Source organism: Trematomus bernacchii, unplaced genomic scaffold (genome assembly GCF_902827165.1).
Source record: "Trematomus bernacchii unplaced genomic scaffold, fTreBer1.1, whole genome shotgun sequence".
Classification (NCBI taxonomy): domain Eukaryota; kingdom Metazoa; phylum Chordata; class Actinopteri; order Perciformes; family Nototheniidae; genus Trematomus; species Trematomus bernacchii.
The window spans coordinates 50,001-69,501 of record NW_022987900.1 but is presented as its reverse complement, the minus strand read 5'-3'; the positions used below and the strand labels follow the sequence as shown (position 1 = coordinate 69,501).

General features: G+C 47.0%; 1 protein-coding gene across 1 annotated transcript in view; it reads left to right on the top strand.

Annotated features, from left to right (window-relative positions):
• The window catches only part of LOC117470118 (vacuolar protein sorting-associated protein 13C-like), a gene marked incomplete at its 5' end in the record, with an annotated part of 75,706 nt that overhangs the window by 52,420 nt on the left and 3,785 nt on the right, over positions 1–19,501 (top strand). The window contains 16 exon segments of the mRNA XM_034114669.1: positions 530–765; positions 1,206–1,335; positions 1,413–1,553; positions 1,642–1,723; positions 1,807–1,876; positions 2,791–2,902; positions 2,977–3,090; positions 3,868–3,992; positions 4,350–4,431; positions 4,544–4,657; positions 4,744–4,819; positions 5,164–5,327; positions 12,127–12,172; positions 14,074–14,197; positions 17,626–17,740; positions 19,455–19,501. The exon segment at positions 19,455–19,501 is cut by the window's right edge and continues 45 nt beyond it. Of these exon segments, the coding sequence (XP_033970560.1) occupies positions 530–765; positions 1,206–1,335; positions 1,413–1,553; positions 1,642–1,723; positions 1,807–1,876; positions 2,791–2,902; positions 2,977–3,090; positions 3,868–3,992; positions 4,350–4,431; positions 4,544–4,657; positions 4,744–4,819; positions 5,164–5,327; positions 12,127–12,172; positions 14,074–14,197; positions 17,626–17,740; positions 19,455–19,501 (1,778 nt within the window).

Here is a 19,501-nt window from a genome sequence, read left to right as displayed (position 1 = left end):
CCATCATCTCCACAGGCCACATTAGTAGAGACTGTAAACGACGGCTCACCTTTAGAGTTTGCAAGCAAGCCCACCCAAGTGTCCTCAATCTCAATCTTTATTTATTTATATAGCACATTTAAAACAACCTCAAGTGCTGTACAGGGAATACAGAGTAAGTTGGACCATGACAACTGAAATAGCACTGCCGCTGAGGCACCAGTTAGCGAATCTTACACAGGGTATTTTAAGCCAGAAGAAAGGAAAGCCATAGGAAAGGCTTAAGGAACGAAATATAGGAAACATGTTGAATGTACCTTGTTACTGGAACGAAACGGAGACTCTTGTCTGGACCTGGATTGCTGCCCTGCGTCAGATTCACTAACTGGTGCCTCAGCGGCAGCGTTATTTTAAGTTAAACATCAGTTTTATTTCTATATGATTTTGGCCGCTACACCCACTACCATGTGTTCCTCTGTTCTGGGTCTCTCTGGTTCTGGTCTCTGGTTCTAGTCTCTGGTTCTAGTCTCTGTGGTTCTGCTGTGTTCAGGACGATGTGGGCCAGTTCTCCTACGACAGCCGGTCTCAGGTCCATTGGGTTTCGTTCCTCGACGGACGGCAGCGGGTTCTCCTTTTCACCGAAGATGTTGCCGTCGTGACGAAGGCTCGGCAGGCGGAGGAGCTGGAGCAGTTCGAACAGGAAGTGAAGGTTTCTCTGCAGAACCTCGGACTCTCATTGGTCAACAACAGAGGGAGGCAGGAGGTCGCTTACATCGGCATCACCAGGTATCTTCATCTTCCTCATCATAATGATTATAGCAGTAGCAGTGTGCGTTCAGCTGGACGGTTCAGGATCCAGATTTAACCTTTAAATGTGGATTGTGTGAATATTTATCGCGAATGTATGAAATATGTTGATCACATGTTAATGTTGTTATTGAATTGTATGGTACAAAGCATCTCGTATAGTTTGAGATGTATGTACATGGTCTAAACCAATGAACTAACTAAACTATGAGAAACCCTCAGTTCCCAGAGAGCCACTGACTTATATCACTGTGTGTGTGTGTGTGTGTGTGTGTGTGTGTGTGTGTGTGTGTGTGTGTGTGTGTGTGTGTGTGTGTGTGTGTGTGTGTGTGTGTGTGTGTGTGTGTGTGTGTGTGTGTGTGTGTGTGTGTGTGTGTGTGTGTGTGTGTGTGTGTGTGTGTGTGTGTGTGTGTGAGCAGCTCAGGTGTGGTGTGGGAGATGAAGCCAAAGAGCCGCTGGAAGCCCTTCAGCCAGAAGAACATCAACCTGCTGGAGGAGGCGTTTCAGAAGCAGCGCAGCGGCTGGGTCACTCTGGAGACTCACCTGGAGGTCAGAGGTCACACACACCACTAGCAGCTGATCATGTGATCTGTCCGCTGACTGTGTGGGATGTCATGATGTTACAGGTGGACCTGGGCAGAGCCACCATGATGATGAGGAAGCCCATTTCCTGCCAGGTGAGGAGGAACTTCCTGTCTGGGATCCAGGTCGAGTTCAAGCAGTCGCAGCACCAGCGCTGTCTGAGGGCCCAACTGCACTGGCTGCAGGTACACACACACACACACACACACTCACTCACTCACTCACTCACTCACTCACTCACTCACTCACCTGTCTGACACTCTCTGTCTGCAGGTGGACAACCAGCTGCCCGGCGCCATCTTCCCGATCGTCTTCCATCCCGTTCCTCCGCCCAAATCCATCGCTCTGGACTCAGGTGGATCCTCTTTGTTAACATTTTTTTAATTTTTTTATTCGTGATTCAGTTTGTGATTTTAACTCGAAGCCCTGCCTCCACAGAGCCGAAGCCCTTCATCGAAGTGTCCGTAATCACGAGGTTCAACCGGCACAGCAACGTCATGCAGATCAAGTGAGTGACCACCAGTGGAAAGTGAGGGTAAACCACTTCAAAGTGAGGGTAAACCGGTTCAAAGTGAGGGTAAACCGGTTCAAAGTGAGGGTAAACCGGTTCAAAGTGAGGGTAAACCGGTTCAAAGTGAGGGTAAACCGGTTCAAAGTGAGGGTAAACCAGTTCAAAGGTTCAAAGTGAGGGTAAACCGGTTTAAAGTGAGGGTAAACCGGTTCAAAGTGAGGGTAAAACCGGTTCAAAGTGAGGGTAAACCAGTTCAAAGTTGCGGTAAACCGGTTTCAAAGTGAGGGTAAACCGTTCAAAAGTGAGGGTAAAACCGGTTCAAAGTGAGGGTAAACCAGTTCAAAGGTTTCAAAGTGAGGGTAAACCGGTTCAAAGTGAGGGTAAACCGGTTCAAAGTGAGGGTAAACCAGTTCAAAGGTTCAAAGTGAGGGTAAACCGGTTCAAAGTGAGGGTAAACCGGTTCAAAGTGAGGGTAAACCAGTTCAAAGTGAGGGTAAACCAGTTCAAAGTGAGGGTAAACCAGTTCAAAGTGAGGGTAACCCAGTTCAAACCGGTTCAAAGTGAGGGTAAACCAGTTCAAAGTGAGGGTAAACCAGTTCAAACCAGTTCAAAGTGAGGGTAAACCGGTTCAAAGTGAGGGTAAACCGGTTCAAAGTGAGGGTAAACCAGTTCAAAGTGAGGGTAAACCAGTTCAAAGTGAGGGTAAACCAGTTCAAAGTGAGGGTAACCCAGTTCAAACCGGTTCAAAGTGAGGGTAAACCAGTTCAAAGTGAGGGTAAACCAGTTCAAAGTGAGGGTAAACCAGTTCAAACCGGTTCAAAGTGAGGGTAAACCAGTTCAAAGTGAGGGTAAACCAGTTCAAACCAGTTCAAAGTGAGGGTAAACCAGGTGTGTCACTCTCTACCCTTCAGGTACTTCATGGCTCTGGTTCAGGAAATGGCAGTGAAGATCGATCAGGGTTTCCTGTCGGCCATCGTGGCTCTGTTCACCCCCGCTGCTGAGCTTCATGCCGAGCGGCAGAAGGTAGAGACGTAGAAATAGAAGTAATAGAAGTATATATAAATGTACAGAATTCAAACAGTATATCCCTGTTTCAGGCCGGGCTGCTGGATAAAGACCTGAAGAAGCTTCAGACGGAGCTGATGGAGACTTCTCTCTCCGACCAGTCCACTCTCAGCTTCTTCCAACACTTCCACATCTCCCCCATCAAGGTCCACACATAATATATTTGATACATAATACATATGTTATATACTACTTACATTAGTTATATAATAAGTGTATATGTTACATGTTGCAGCTGCACCTGAGTCTGTCTCTGGGCTCCTCCGGCTCAGAGGAGTCTCTGGAGATGATATATAATAACTATATGTTACATGTTGCAGCTGCACCTGAGTCTGTCTATGGGCTCCTCCGGCTCAGAGGAGTCTCTGGAGATGATATATAATAAGTGTATATGTTACATGTTGCAGCTGCACCTGAGTCTGTCTCTGGACTCCTCCGGCTCAGAGGAGTCTCTGGAGATGATATATAATAAGTGTATATGTTACATGTTGCAGCTGCACCTGAGTCTGTCTCTGGACTCCTCCGGCTCAGAGGAGTCTCTGGAGATGATATATAATAAGTGTATATGTTACATGTTGCAGTTGCACCTGAGTGTCTATGGGCTCCTCCGGCTCAGAGGAGTCTCTGGAGATGATATATAATAACTATATGTTACATGTTGCAGCTGCACCTGAGTCTGTATCTGGACTCCTCCGGCTCAAAGGAGTCTCTGGAGATGATATATAATAAGTGTATATGTTACATGTTGCAGCTGCACCTGAGTCTGTCTCTGGACTCCTCCGGCTCAGAGGAGTCTCTGGAGATGATATATAATAACTATATGTTACATGTTGCAGCTGCACCTGAGTCTGTATCTGGGCTCCTCCGGCTCAGAGGAGTCTCTGGAGATGATATATAATAAGTGTATATGTTACATGTTGCAGCTGCACCTGAGTCTGTCTATGGGCTCCTCCGGCTCAGAGGAGTCTCCCGAGGCGATGCAAAGTCTGAACCTGCTGCTGCAGAGCATCGGAGCCACGCTGACTGACGTGGACGACATCGTCTTCAAGTGAGAGAGTCCTGCTTCCTGTTCTTTTCTTTCTGTTCCCTGCTTCCTGTTCCCTGCTTCCTGTTCCCTGTTTCCTGTTCCCTGCTTCCTGTTCCCTGCTTCCTGTTCCCTGCTTCCTGTTCCCTGCTTCCTGTTCCCTGTTTCCTGTTCCCTGCTTCCTGTTCCCTGTTTCCTGTTCCCTGCTTCCTGTTCCCTGCTTCCTGTTCCCTGCTTCCTGTTCCCTGCTTCCTGTTCCCTGCTTCCTGTTCCCTGCTTCCTGTTCCCTGTTTCCTGTTCCCTGTTCCCTGCTTCTTGTTCCCTGCTTCCTTTTCCCTGCCTCCTGTTTCCTTTGTGTGATGTTCCTGCTCCTCTCTTCAGGCTGGCCTTCTTCGAGGTGAAGTACCAGTTTTATCGCAGAGAGAAGCTGATGTGGGCGGTGGTCCGACATTACAGCGAGCAGGTACATCAGATCTAACGTTTTCTTATAAAAGCAAGATCAAACTGCAGTTTTAGGATTATTTTATATATGTCTACAGATATAATATGATATGTGTGTGTGTTTATGGCTGCAGTTCCTGAAGCAGATGTATGTTCTGGTTTTGGGTCTGGACGTCCTGGGGAACCCGTTCGGACTGATCCGAGGTCTGTCCGAGGGCGTGGAGGCCTTTTTCTATGAGCCTTTCCAGGTAACACACACTTTTAAAATCATTTTAAACCGGGAAACTAGTCCTCAGATGTGCCAGGATCACATGTTTGCTGTGGCGTCCCTCAGGGAGCCGTCCAGGGCCCGGAGGAGTTCGCTGAGGGCTTCGCCATCGGGGTCCGCACCCTGCTGGGAAACACCGTCGGTGAGTTATTCTTCTACACAGTGTCTTTCCAGAGGTGCATGCTGGGTAAAGTGGTTCTGAGGAGGTGCATGCTGGGTAATGTTGTTTGGAAATGGAGTGTTCTGCTGGGTCCTGCAGGGGGCGCTGCAGGGATGGTATCCAGCTTTGTATTTAAAAGAGTAGAAATAAACAATCTAAAATGTTAACAACTCAAATAGAAATAAAATAGCATTATAAAAGTAAAAAATATACATGTGGAAATACAAATGTAATAGTGTGTTTTCTGCTCGTCCTGCAGGGGGCGCTGCAGGGGTCATCTCCAGTGTTGCATGCTGGGTAATGTAATAGTGTGTTTTGTCATGCAGGGGGCGCTGCAGGGGTCGTCTCCAGGATCACAGGCTCGGTGGGGAAAGGTCTGGCCGCCATCACCATGGATAAAGAGTTCCAACAGAAGCGCCGCGAGGAGATGAACCGCCAGCCCCGAGACTTCGGAGAGAGTCTGGCCAAAGGAGGGAAAGGACTGCTGAAGGTCAGGACTACCGTAGTACCTCAAATAATAAGATAACAAACATTTAAAAATGCACGCAGTGTTGAACAGACCCATCGATGCCTGGATCGCCTCAGGTCCGGAATCTCGTCAGACGATGTTTGGTTGACACATATAAATCTGTGTGTTCTCCCGTGACCTACGACCTCATCTTTCGAGCTATTTACTATTCCCTCGCAAATTAACATCACATATGATATGTGGGTATTCTGTCGAGAATGGACATTTTTAAGATCTGTCCTCCTGGAGGAGTTTTGGAAAGTTTGCTAAAACTTTTTCCAAAATGGCCGACTGCCGTGTGGGGAGCTGATTTTAAATATGTTTGCAATCTTAAGAGCAATTTGTATACCACGTTTTGTGAATATTGGACAAACTATATGCAAGTAGTTTGTAACATAAATCGTAAAAAATTGTCCGTTCTCCCAGTTTGAGCTATCGACTATTCCTTGGTAATTTAGCATCGTATTAGATATGCGCTTAACTTATCCTGAATTTGATTTTTTTATGATCCCTAGGAGTTTGTTAAAGATCGCTAAAAACGCAATTTCTTTAAATGGCTGACTTCCTTAGGGGCGACGCTAATAAAAAACCAATGAGTGCAACGTTTATTGCATATCGGAGAAACTATATGTAATAATAATAATAATAGCTTGATTTTATATAGCGCCTTTCAAGGGACCCAAGGTCGCTTTACAACTAGTATAGGAAAAACATAACAAAACAAAAGTCAGACAGACAAAACAACAGATCGATTAGGGCCCGAAAGCCTTGGCAAACAGATGGGACTTGAGGGCCCTTTTGAAGGCGTCGAGTGTGGGGATGTTGCGAATCTCCGCAGGGAGAGCGTTCCAGAGGGTGGGGGCTGCCACACTGAAGGCTCTGTCCCCGAAGGTTCGCAGTTTGGTGCGGGGGGTGGTGAGCAGGCCAGAGTCTGAGGACCGCAGGTTCCGGGGTGGGGCATGTGGGTGAAGGAGGTCCGATAGGTACTGGGGGGCATGGAGGGACTTGTAGGTAAGGAGGAGGACTTTGTAGGATATACGGGACTTGACCGGCAACCAGTGGAGGTGGATGAGGGTGGGAGTGATGTGCTGCCACGGCTTTGTGTGTGTGAGTACCCTAGCAGCACAGTTTTGGACATACTGGAGCCTGTCCGGGGTTTTTTTGGGAACCCCGAACAGGACACCATGGCAGTAGTCCAAGCGGGTGGTGACAAATGCATGCACGAGGGTTTCGGCAACCGACTCCGAGAGTGACGGTCGGAGTCTGGCAATGTTCCTCAGGTGGAAAACGGCCGATTTGGTCACAGATTTGACGTGGGAATGGAAGGAAAGGGTGGAGTCAAGGATGACACCCAGGTTGCGGGCTTCAGGAGACGGGGAGATGGAGCAGCCGTCGACCTCGAGGATGAAGTCACCAACCTTCTGGAGCAGGGCCTTGGGTGCCACAACCATGAGCTCTGTTTTATTGCTGTTCAGCTTAAGGTAGTTAGAAGACATCCAGGTTTTGATGTCATGCAGGCAGTTGATGAGGGACTGAGGGGGGAGCTGGGAGGATGGAGTGGTGCTGAGATACAGTTGGGTATCATCAGCGTAACAGTGGAAATTGAGTCCATGATGTCGGATGATCTGGCCGAGGGGGAGCATGTAAATGGTGAACAGGAGGGGGCCAAGCACAGAGCCCTGGGGTACACCGTGGTGGACTGGGGCCGGGGGTGAGTTTGAGCCACTGATGGAGACAAACTGTTTCCTGTTATGGAGGTAGGATGTGAACCAGGACAGCGCTGTGCCAGTGACACCTAGGAGGTCTGAGAGGCGGGTGAGGAGGATGTTGTGAGAGATGGTGTCAAACGCTGCAGAGAGGTCCAGGAGGATGAGGATGCTGAGGCGGCCAGAGTCAGCAGCAATGAGGAGATCGTTGGTGATCTTGATGAGGGCGGTCTCAGTGCTGTGTTGCTGTCTGAAGCCGGATTGGAAGGGCTCATAGAGCTCATGGTTGGACATGTACAGATTGAGTTGGCCGGCGACCACTCTTTCAAGAGTTTTGCTTAGAAAGGGAAGGTTGGAGATCGGCCGGTGGTTCTGGAGGTCGTCGGGGTCCAGGCCAGGTTTTTTGAGTATGGGGGTGACTGAGGCCATTTTGAAGCTGTTGGGGACTATACCAGGAGCCAGAGAAGCGTTGATGATGACCACCATGTAGGGACAGAGGGTGGGTAGGCAGTCCTTGACCAGGGCTGTGGGCATGGGGTCCAGGGAGCAGGTGGAGGTCTTGGCCGAGCTGACCAGTTTGGCCACTTGAAGAGCATCCACAGGGGAGAAGGAGGAGAGGTTGGAGTGGGAGAGGCGCGGCGCTGAGCAACGGAGATGGCAGAAACACAAAACCAGAGGAGAACAATCTTTCCGCTGTGTATGGGAATTAAATAGATTGATGGCAGGGAGTGGTAGACACGAGAAGTAAGCGTCGGCATGAAGAGCGGCGAAGAACACACCAGCGTCCCCTCAAGCGAGCAGACTATATGTGACTACCACACATTAGTGAGGAAACCGCTGGGTCCTAGCTCTCTGGAGCTCGGGCCCTTCGTGAGAGGAAACCGCTGGGTCCTAGCTCTCTGGAGCTCGGGCCCTTCGTGAGAGGAAACCGCTGGGTCCTAGCTCTCTGGAGCTCGGGCCCTTCGTGAGAGGAAACCGCTGGGTCCTAGCTCTCTGGAGCTCGGGCCCTTCGTGAGAGGAAACCGCTGGGTCCTAGTTCTCTGGAGCTCGGGCCCTTTGTGAGAGGAAACCGCTGGGTCCTAGCTCTCTGGAGCTCGGGCCCTTTGTGAGAGGAAACCGCTGGGTCCTAGCTCTCTGGAGCTCGGGCCCTTCATAAGAGGAAACCACTGGGTCCTAGCTCTCTGGAGCTCGGGCCCTTTGTGAGAGGAAACCACTGGGTCCTAGCTCTCTGGAGCTCGGGCCCTTCATAAGAGGAAACCACTGGGTCCTAGCTCTCTGGAGCTCAGGCCCTTCGTGAGAGGAAACCGCTGGGTCCTAGCTCTCTGGAGCTCGGGCCCTTTGTGAGAGGAAACCACTGGGTCCTAGCTCTCTGGAGCTCTGGCCCTTCGTGAGAGGAAACCACTGGGTCCTAGCTCTCTGGAGCTCGGGCCCTTTGTGAGAGGAAACCACTGGGTCCTAGCTCTCTGGAGCTCGGGCCCTTTGTGAGAGGAAACCACTGGGTCCTAGCTCTCTGGAGCTCGGGCCCTTTGTGAGAGGAAACCACTGGGTCCTAGCTCTCTAGAGCTCGGGCCCTTTGTGAGAGGAAACCGCTGGGTCCTAGCTCTCTGGAGCTCGGGCCCTTTGTGAGAGGAAACCACTGGGTCCTAGCTCTCTAGAGCTCGGGCCCTTTGTGAGAGGAAACCGCTGGGTCCTAGCTCTCTAGCGATCGGACCAGCCGCGGCGTTATGGGTGGGCCTACTGGGCCTAGGCCCACCCACTCTGTCACTGGGCCCACCCATTCATTGATCAAAAATGACTGGGCGAAAATATAGTTTCCAACATTTTTATTTTTGATTATCAAAACTAACGATTACATAATAAAATAAGAGCAAACATGTGTTTCCCTTTAAAAAAAACTTAGAAAATTAAAAGCAACATGAATTAATGTAATCGGGCAACGTAAAATGTGAATTTGGACCGAACTCATAGTGGAAGCGCTGGAGCAAACACATCGTAGAACGTCTCGCGGGCGCGCGCAGATGGAGGACAGTGGACTGGACACAGACACAAAAAATATACCGCACTCACTAACGATGTCACAACAATCGATGTTCAGATTTTCATTTGAAAGAGTAAGAAGAGTCATCCTCACAGCAGGTGCCGCCTTAGAGAGACGAGAGTGTGTTTAATGTTGTGCCCCGCTGAGCTCAGTCCCTCTGCGGGACGTAGCACCCGTTGCAGGTCAACAGAAAATAGCATCCCAGTGCCGGACCTCTCAGCCATAGATGACCCGGCGGCTACACAGCCAAAGCTCATAAAGTACCCTCAGACACTTTTCGGACAAAAGAAAAGGAGCTCCGCTGCCCACTGGTATGACAAGAACACATTATTGGAGTATAGCATTAGCAAGGACAGTGTGTTTTGTAAAATATGCCGGCATTTTAGTGAGAGGCGGGGCCGGCGGAGAAGATGGTTACAGGGACTGGAAACATATCCACTATGCTCTCAGTAAACACGAATGCAGCGCAGCTCATGCAATAGCTATGGAGAGAAATACAAACTACAGACAGTGCGAGAAGTCTGACCATGGAACCATCCTCCACCCAGAGGGCCGACAGGGAGAGATCATTGAGAAAAATCGGGAACACGTAAAGTGTTACCGGACATAATTGTCACGTGTGCAAAGCAAGAGATTCCTCATTTCATATTGAGACTAAATATCTAGGAAAATGATTAAGAAACGTAGAGCTAAAATGTGGTGCCATTTGCAACTACCAGAGCGCACCCAGACGCGGCAGGCATTCTCCAGCCCAAATCAGCAAAGCTTATGAGTGTGAAGCAACAGTATCTGCTGCCCAGCTGCTTTAGTATGAAACGTATACTTCAGCTCATGAAAGCTCTGCAGTATCAGAAGGAAGTAGCCTAATGATAAATCTGCAGCCTCTGAAAAGTGCCGCGTCAGAGAACCAGTGCCTTTACGCACGGCCGCTCACTTCGCTAGATCCGCTAAAGGACAGCAGGCTGCGGTCTAACCACACAGACACACATCAGGTGCTCGCTCATTATTCCATATTCTGCCGTTGTATGCTCTTTGTTTCTAAACGTATCAATGTATTGTGAACCAAAACTAAATAACATGCAGTATAACATTTATTTTCACTCATTGCGGCGTGCCGCTTAATCATTTAAATAATATTTAAGCTTCTCATAAGTGAAAATGTTTAAAAGAGAAGGGTTTTGAAAAAGTGTCTTTACTATAGGAAATATGCATTACACAGTTGCCTACAATGATATGCAGGCATTTATTTTTATTACATTTTTGTTAACGAGAAACATCTATTAGAACAGGCCCAGCCGAAATTACATTGGCCCACCCACAATTGAAATCCTGGCGCCGCGGCTGGATCGGACCCTTCGTGAGAGGAAACCGCTGGGTCCTAGCTCTCTAGTGTTCGGACCCTTCGTGAGAGGAAACCGCTGGGTCCTAGCTCTCTAGCGATCGGACCCTTCGTGAGAGGAAAGCGCTGGGTCCTAGCTCTCTGGAGCTCGGACCCTTCGTGAGAGGAAACCGCTGGGTCCTAGCTCTCTGGAGCTCGGACCCTTCGTGAGAGGAAACCGCTGGGTCCTAGCTCTCTAGTGTTCGGACCCTTCGTGAGAGGAAACCGCTGGGTCCTAGCTCTCTAGCGATCGGACCCTTCGTGAGAGGAAAGCGCTGGGTCCTAGCTCTCTGGAGCTCGGACCCTTCGTGAGAGGAAACCGCTGGGTCCTAGCTCTCTAGCGATCGGACCCTTCGTGAGAGGAAACCGCTGGGTCCTAGCTCTCTAGCGATCGGACCCTTCGTGAGAGGAAACCGCTGGGTCCTAGCTCTCTAGCGATCGGACCCTTCGTGAGAGGAAACCGCTGGGTTCTAGCTCTCTGGAGCTCGGACCCTTCGTGAGAGGAAACCGCTGGGTCCTAGCTCTCTGGAGCTCAGACCCTTCGTGAGAGGAAACCGCTGGGTCCTAGCTCTCTAGCGATCGGACCCTTCGTGAGAGGAAACCGCTGGGTCCTAGCTCTCTAGTGTTCGGACCCTTCGTGAGAGGAAACCGCTGGGTCCTAGCTCTCTGGAGCTCTGGCCCTTTGTGAGAGGAAACCGCTGGGTCCTAGCTCTCTAGTGTTCGGACCCTTCGTGAGAGGAAACCGCTGGGTCCTAGCTCTCTAGTGTTCGGACCCTTCGTGAGAGGAAACCGCTGGGTCCTAGCTCTCTGGAGCTCGGGCCCTTCGTGAGAGGAAACCGCTGGGTCCTAGCTCTCTAGCGTTCGGACCCTTCGTGAGAGGAAACCGCTGGGTCCTAGCTCTCTAGCGATCGGACCCTTCGTGAGAGGAAACCGCTGGGTCCTAGCTCTCTAGTGTTCGGACCCTTCGTGAGAGAAATCCGCTGGGTCCTAGCTCTCTGGAGCTCTGGCCCTTTGTGAGAGGAAACCGCTGGGTCCTAGCTCTCTAGCGATCGGACCCTTTGTGAGAGGAAACCGCTGGGTCCTAGCTCTCTGGAGCTCTGGCCCTTTGTGAGAGGAAACCGCTGGGTCCTAGCTCTCTAGCGATCGGACCCTTCGTGAGAGGAAACCGCTGGGTCCTAGCTCTCTAGCGATCGGACCCTTCGTGAGAGGAAACCGCTGGGTCCTAGCTCTCTAGTGTTCGGACCCTTCGTGAGAGGAAACCGCTGGGTCCTAGCTCTCTAGTGTTCGGACCCTTCGTGAGAGGAAACCGCTGGGTCCTAGCTCTCTAGTGTTCGGACCCTTCGTGAGAGGAAACCGCTGGGTCCTAGCTCTCTAGTGTTCGGACCCTTCGTGAGAGGAAACCGCTGGGTCCTAGCTCTCTGGAGCTCGGGCCCTTTGTGAGAGGAAACCGCTGGGTCCCAGCTCTCTAGGGTTCGGACCCTTCGTGAGAGGAAACCGCTGGGTCCTAGCTCTCTAGGGTTCGGACCCTTCGTGAGAGGAAACCGCTGGGGTCCCAGCTCTCTAGGGTTCGGACCCTTCGTGAGAGGAAACCGCTGGGTCCTAGCTCTCTGGAGTATATATAATATATGAATCAACATCTGATGGCCTCTCTCTCTGCAGGGCGTCCTGGGGGGAGTTACAGGAATCGTCACCAAACCTGTGGAGGGTGAGTTAACCTGGTTATACATCATGAATAGCTGAATATAGATACAGTATATGGGTATATATAGGTGAGTATACCTAGATATATACAAATATAGGTATGTATGGATATATATTGGTAAATATATAGGGGTATATACAGGTGTTTGTGTAGACATATGAGTGTGTATATATAAGGGTATATACAGCTGTATATATAGTTATAGGTGTATATATAGGGGTATAAATAGGGGTATATACACTGTACAGGTGTATATATAGGGGTATATACTGTACAGGTGTATAAATAGGGGTATATACTGTACAGGTGTATAAATAGGGGTATATACTGTACAGGTGTATAAATAGGGGTATATACTGTACAGGTGTATATATAGGGGTATATACTGTGCAGGTGTATATATATAGGGGTATATACTGTGCAGGTGTATATATAGGGGTATATACTGTACAGGTGTATATATAGGGGTATATACTGTGCAGGTGTGTATATATAGGGGTATATACTGTGCAGGTGTATATATAGGGGTATATACTGTACAGGTGTATATATAGGGGTATATACTGTGCAGGTGTATATATAGGGGTATATACTGTACAGGTGTATATATAGGGGTATATACTGTACAGGTGTATATATAGGGGTATATACTGTGCAGGTGTATATATAGAGGTATATACTGTGCAGGTGTATATATAGGGGTATATACTGTGCAGGTGTATATATAGGGGTATATACTGTACAGGTGTATATATAGGGGTATATACTGTACAGGTGTATATATAGGGGTATATACTGTGCAGGTGTATATATAGGGGTATATACTGTACAGGTGTATATATAGGGGTATATACTGTACAGGTGTATATATAGGGGTATATACTGTACAGGTGTATATATAGGGGTATATACTGTGCAGGGTGTATATATAGGGGTATATACTGTACAGGTGTATATATAGGGGTATATACTGTACAGGTGTATATATAGGGGTATATACTGTACAGGTGTATATATAGAGGTATATACTGTGCAGGTGTATATATAGGGGTATATACTGTGCAGGTGTGTATATATAGGGGTATATACTGTGCAGGTGTATATATAGGGGTATATACTGTACAGGTGTATATATAGAGGTATATACTGTACAGGTGTATATATAGGGGTATATACTGTACAGGTGTATATATAGGGGTATATACTGTGCAGGTGTATATATAGGGGTATATACTGTACAGGTGTATATATAGGGGTATATACTGTACAGGTGTATATATAGAGGTATATACTGTGCAGGTGTATATATAGGGGTATATACTGTACAGGTGTATATATAGAGGTATATACTGTACAGGTGTATATATAGGGGTATATACTGTACAGGTGTATATATAGGGGTATATACTGTGCAGGTGTATATATAGGGGTATATACTGTACAGGTGTATATATAGGGGTATATACTGTACAGGTGTATATATAGGGGTATATACTGTACAGGTGTATATATAGGGGTATATACTGTGCAGGTGTATATATAGGGGTATATACTGTACAGGTGTATATATAGAGGTATATACTGTGCAGGTGTATATATAGGGGTATATACTGTACAGGTGTATATATAGGGGTATATACTGTACAGGTGTATATATAGAGGTATATACTGTGCAGGTGTATATATAGGGGTATATACTGTACAGGTGTATATATAGAGGTATATACTGTGCAGGTGTATATATAGGGGTATATACTGTACAGGTGTATATATAGAGGTATATACTGTACAGGTGTATATATAGGGGTATATACTGTACAGGTGTATATATAGGGGTATATACTGTGCAGGTGTATATATAGGGGTATATACTGTGCAGGTGTATAATCTATATGTGTGTGCAGGGGCCAGGAAGGAGGGTGCGGCCGGCTTCTTTAAGGGCATCGGGAAGGGTCTGGTGGGCGTGGTGGCCCGGCCCACCGGGGGCATCGTGGACATGGCCAGCAGCACCTTCCACGGCATCCAGAGGTACTTCCTGTCTACAGCAGACACTTCCTGTCTGCTCTTCTTCTGCTCACTAATGTTCTGTTTCTGTTTTCTGTCTCGTGTCGTCGTGTCCCGGAGTTTGGTTCTTTCTTTTCTTTCTTTTCTTCTGGTGTGAGTATTTGTCCTTTCACGCGTTAAAGCTGACCTCCTTCACCGCTGCTCCTGGAGTTTCATATCTATATTTATATATCTATTATATGATATAGGGGGGGAGCAGCCTGTAGTGTTATATATACGATATGAATCTATAATATGATATAGTGGGGGGGGCAGCTTTGGCGTGTGTTTGTGCATGTTGTTGTTGTTGTTGTTGTTGTTTTTGTTCCTGCAGCAGACGGAGGTAAGTGCTGCATCGTGTTGAAATAAAATCTCCATCTGTCCATCGAGTCCTGATTCATGCTGTCACCGCTCGTAGCCCCGCCCCCAGCATCGTGAGGCCACGCCCCCCAGGAGGTCACATGACCCTAAATCTCAAGTGAACTCACCTTAAAGAGCTGTTTACCAGCAGTTAGAGTTACATTTTATATCCGGCATCTTCTCAGACAGATCAACTCCAGCATGCTGTGGTCATGGAGCGAAGGAGGTGGAATTAAACTCAATCTAAGATCGTCCGGAAAAGGACTTTAAGGATCAAGATTTTTAGCATTTTATATTTAATAATACTTCAGCTGAAGACTTGAGTCAAGCTTCTTTTATCTTCAGTGAGTGAAGAGCTGCAGCCTTGGGCTGAGTCAGCAGAGGACTCTCTTTAGAGCTTTAGGGAACCAGTCCTGTCGGGGTATATAGGGGTATATGTGGGTATATAGGGGTATATATGGGTATATAGGGGTATGTGGGTATATAGGGGTATATAGGGGTATATAGGGGTATGTGGGTATATGTGGGTATATAGGGGTATATGTGGGTATATGTGGGTATATGTGGGTATATAGTGGTATGTGGGTATATAGGGGTATATAGGGGTATATAGGGGTATATATGGGTATATAGGGGTATGTGGGTATACATGGGTATATAGGGGTATGTGGGTATATATGGGTATATAGGGGTATGTGGGTATATATGGGTATATAGGGGTATATAGGGGTATGTGGGTATATGTGGGTATATAGGGGTATATGTGGGTATATGTGGGTATATAGTGGTATGTGGGTATATAGGGGTATATATGGGTATATAGGGGTATGTGGGTATATATGGGTATATAGGGGTATATGTGGGTATATGTGGGTATATGTGGGTATATAGTGGTATGTGGGTATATAGGGGTATATATGGGTATATAGGGGTATGTGGGTATATGTGGGTATATAGGGGTATATGTGGGTATATGTGGGTATATAGGGGTATATGTGGGTATATGTGGGTATATAGTGGTATGTGGTATATAGGGGTATATGTGGGTATATGTGGGTATATAGTGGTATATATGGGTATATAGGGGTATGTGGGTATATATGGGTATATAGGGGTATATGTGGGTATATAGGGGTATGTGGGTATATATGGGTATATAGGGGTATATGTGGGTATATAGGGGTATATAGGGGTATATAGGGGTATGTGGGTATATATAGGTATATAGGGGTATGTGGGTATATATGGGTATATAGGGGTATATATGGGTATAAATGGGTACATAGGTGTATATGTGGGTACATAGGTGTATATAGGGGTATATATGGGTATATATGGGTACATAGGTGTATATAGAATAGAATAGAATAGGGAGGGATTACCCTCTTTAATGGTCACACATGCAGAGCACACAGCACACACAGTGAAATTTGGCCTCTGCTTTTAACCCATCCTAGTACAAGGAGTCTAGTACTAGGAGCAGTGGGCAGCTATTGTACAGCGCCCGGGGAGCAATGGGAGTGGGGGGGAAGGGGGGTGTCCGGTGCCTTGCTCAAGGGCACCACGGCAGGGCAGGAGGTGAACTGGGACCTCTCCAAGTAGAAGTCCACACTCCATATTTAGGTCTGGTCGGGGACTTGAACCAGCGACCCTACGGCTCCCAGTCCAAGCCCCTACTGACTGAGCCACTGCCGGTATATGTGGGTATATATGGGTATATATGGGTATATATGGGTATATAGGGGTATATATGGGTATAAATGGGTACATAGGTGTATATGTGGGTATATATGGGTACATAGGTGTATATGTGGGTATATAGGGGTACATAGGTGTATATAGGGGTATATATGGGTACATAGGTACATGGGTATATAATATAGGTGTAAACAGCTGGATTAATGTGTTTTAGTGAGTCAGTCGTGGCCTCTGCTTGCGTTCCTGAAACATTTCCAAGCAGCCTCAGAGACCTCCATCCTGTCATGTGACCTGTGTCACTTCCTGTTAACCTGTTGACGTTGCGTTTCATGCTGTCTCTGTAGAGGTCATGAAAGGTGAGCACTGACAGCACTTTGAGCCCTGATCCGGTCTCTGATCCACTGATCTGAAATCACTCTGATGACTGTACTGATCTGAAATCACTCTGATGACTGTACTGATCTGAAATCACTCTGATGACTGCACTGATCTGAAATCACTCTGATGACTGCACTGATCTCAAATCACTCTGATGACTGTACTGATCTCAAATCACTCTGATGACTGTACTGATCTCAGATCACTCTGATGACTGTACTGATCTCAAATCACTCTGATGACGGTACTGATCTCAAATCACTCCGATGACTGTACTGATCTCAAATCACTCCGATGACTGTACTGATCTCGGATCACTCCGATGACTGTACTGATCTCAAATCACTCCGATGACTGTACTGATCTCAGATCACTCTGATGACTGTACTGATCTCAAATCACTCTGATGACTGTACTGATCTCAAATCACTCTGATGACTGTACTGATCTCAAATCACTCTGATGACTGTACTGATCTCAAATCACTCTGATGACTGTACTGATCTCAAATCACTCTGATGACTGTACTGATCTCAAATCACTCCGATGACTGTACTGATCTCAAATCACTCCGATGACTGTACTGATCTCAAATCACTCCGATGACTGTACTGATCTCAGATCACTCCGATGACTGTACTGATCTCAGATCACTCTGATGACTGTACTGATCTCAAATCACTCTGATGACTGTACTAATCTCAGATCACTCTGATGACTGTACTGATCTCAGATCACTCCGATGACTGTACTGATCTCAAATCACTCCGATGACTGTACTGATCTCAAATCACTCCGATGACTGTACTGATCTCAAATCACTCTGATGACTGTACTGATCTCAAATCACTCTGATGACTGTACTGATCTCAGATCACTCTGATGACTGTACTGATCTCAAATCACTCCGATGACTGTACTGATCTCAGATCACTCTGATGACTGTACTGATCTCAGATCACTCTGTGTGTGTGTAGAGCTGCAGAGTCCACAGAGGAGGTCTCCAGGCTGCGTCCTGTTCGTCTGATCCAGGAGGACGGGATCATTCGGCCGTACGACCTGACGGAGGCTCAGGGCTTCGACCTCTTCCAGGTAACCTGACTCCTGTAGTACTATCAGTACGCAGCGTTTGTTATCAGCTTCTTAATGACTGTAGGACTCCATCTTACGAGCCTCTTATTTCTGCCTCTAACCACTTTTATCTCTTCCTCTCCCTCTTCCTCCTCTTCTTCCTCCTCTTCTTCATCCTCTTCATCCTCTTCTTCCTCTTCTCACATGCAGCCTGAAGAGGAAGTGGATTGGATGGAATAAAGTTGTATCTGTTTTGTCCTCCTTGACTCTGTTAATGAATCTCTGTATGCCGATCTAATATCTTTCTGTCAGACGTCTTTAGTCTCACTTTATTCACTTTCTTCCTGACCTCCTTCCTGTCCTGTCTCTCTCCACGCTGTGTGATTACAGTCTGTATAATACTGTCCTGTCTCTCTCCACGCTGTGTGATTACAGTCTGTATAATACTGTCCTGTCTCTCTTCACGCTGTGTGATTACAGTCTGTATAATACTGTCCTGTCTCTCTTCACGCTGTGTGATTACAGTCTGTATAATAACTGGAGTCATTCTTCACGCTGTGTGATTACAGTCTGTATAATAACTGGAGTCCATAAGCATATTTTAATTGTTACCTAGCAGTGGAGATATTTGATTATCTTGTGATGTATGAGTTATCTCTAAGAGATGGTAGCATCCCCTCTGAATTCATGTTAACACCGTATATTCATATTGATTTATAATAAATGTGTCTTTGTGATGCCATCTGCTGAAAGCATCTGTCTCTCTTTGTACTGCGCTATAACTACTGAGCGGACATTATTAAAGTCTCTACTGTACTACATATACTCGTATGGTAGTATTCATACTGTGATCACCCTCTGTATAATGTGTACTACACATATACTTGTATGGTAGTATTCATACTGTGGTCACCCTCTGTATAATGTGTACTACACATATACTCGTATGGTAGTATTCATACTGTGGTCACCCTCTGTATAATGTGTACTACACATATACTCGTATGGCAGTATTCATACTGTGATCACCCTCTGTATAATGTGTACTACACATATACTCGTATGGTAGTATTCATACTGTGATCACCCTCTGTATAATGTGTACTACACATATACTTGTATGGTAGTATTCATACTGTGATCACCCTCTGTATAATGTGTACTACACATATACTTGTATGGTAGTATTCATACTGTGATCACCCTCTGTATAATGTGTACTACACATACATTCGTATCTGTATAATGTCAGTTCATCCAACTCAGAGCCACTCCCAGTCACTACCGGTGTTCCCCAGGGCTCTGTCCTGGGGCCTCTTCTTTTCATCATCTACTTCCTCTTGGCCATATCTTCCTCTATCTTTATTCAACATTCACTTTCATTGTTACGCGGAGGACACCCAGCTCTATTTGTCCTCCAGCCTCCCTCCCACCTCTCTCTCTGATTGCTTACAGGAAATCAAATCCTGGTTCTCCCACAACTTCCTCAAACTTAGCAGCGATCAAACCGAGGTTCTCCTCAGTGGCCCCAGATCCACCCTCTCCAAACCTGACACTTTCTCCATTTCCATCAACATCTCCTCAGTCTCACCCTCCTCTCAGTACTGTCATTCAGTCTGCTCATTTCCATCAACATCACCTTGTAGGGCGACCTTGAGAGCCTTGAAAGGCGCCTTTATAAATAAAACGGATTATGATGTAATATGAATAATAATAATAATGTGTGTGTGTTCAGCGCTCTCAGATCAAGCAGCTGGACGGGGAGGTGTTCAGGGATCACTG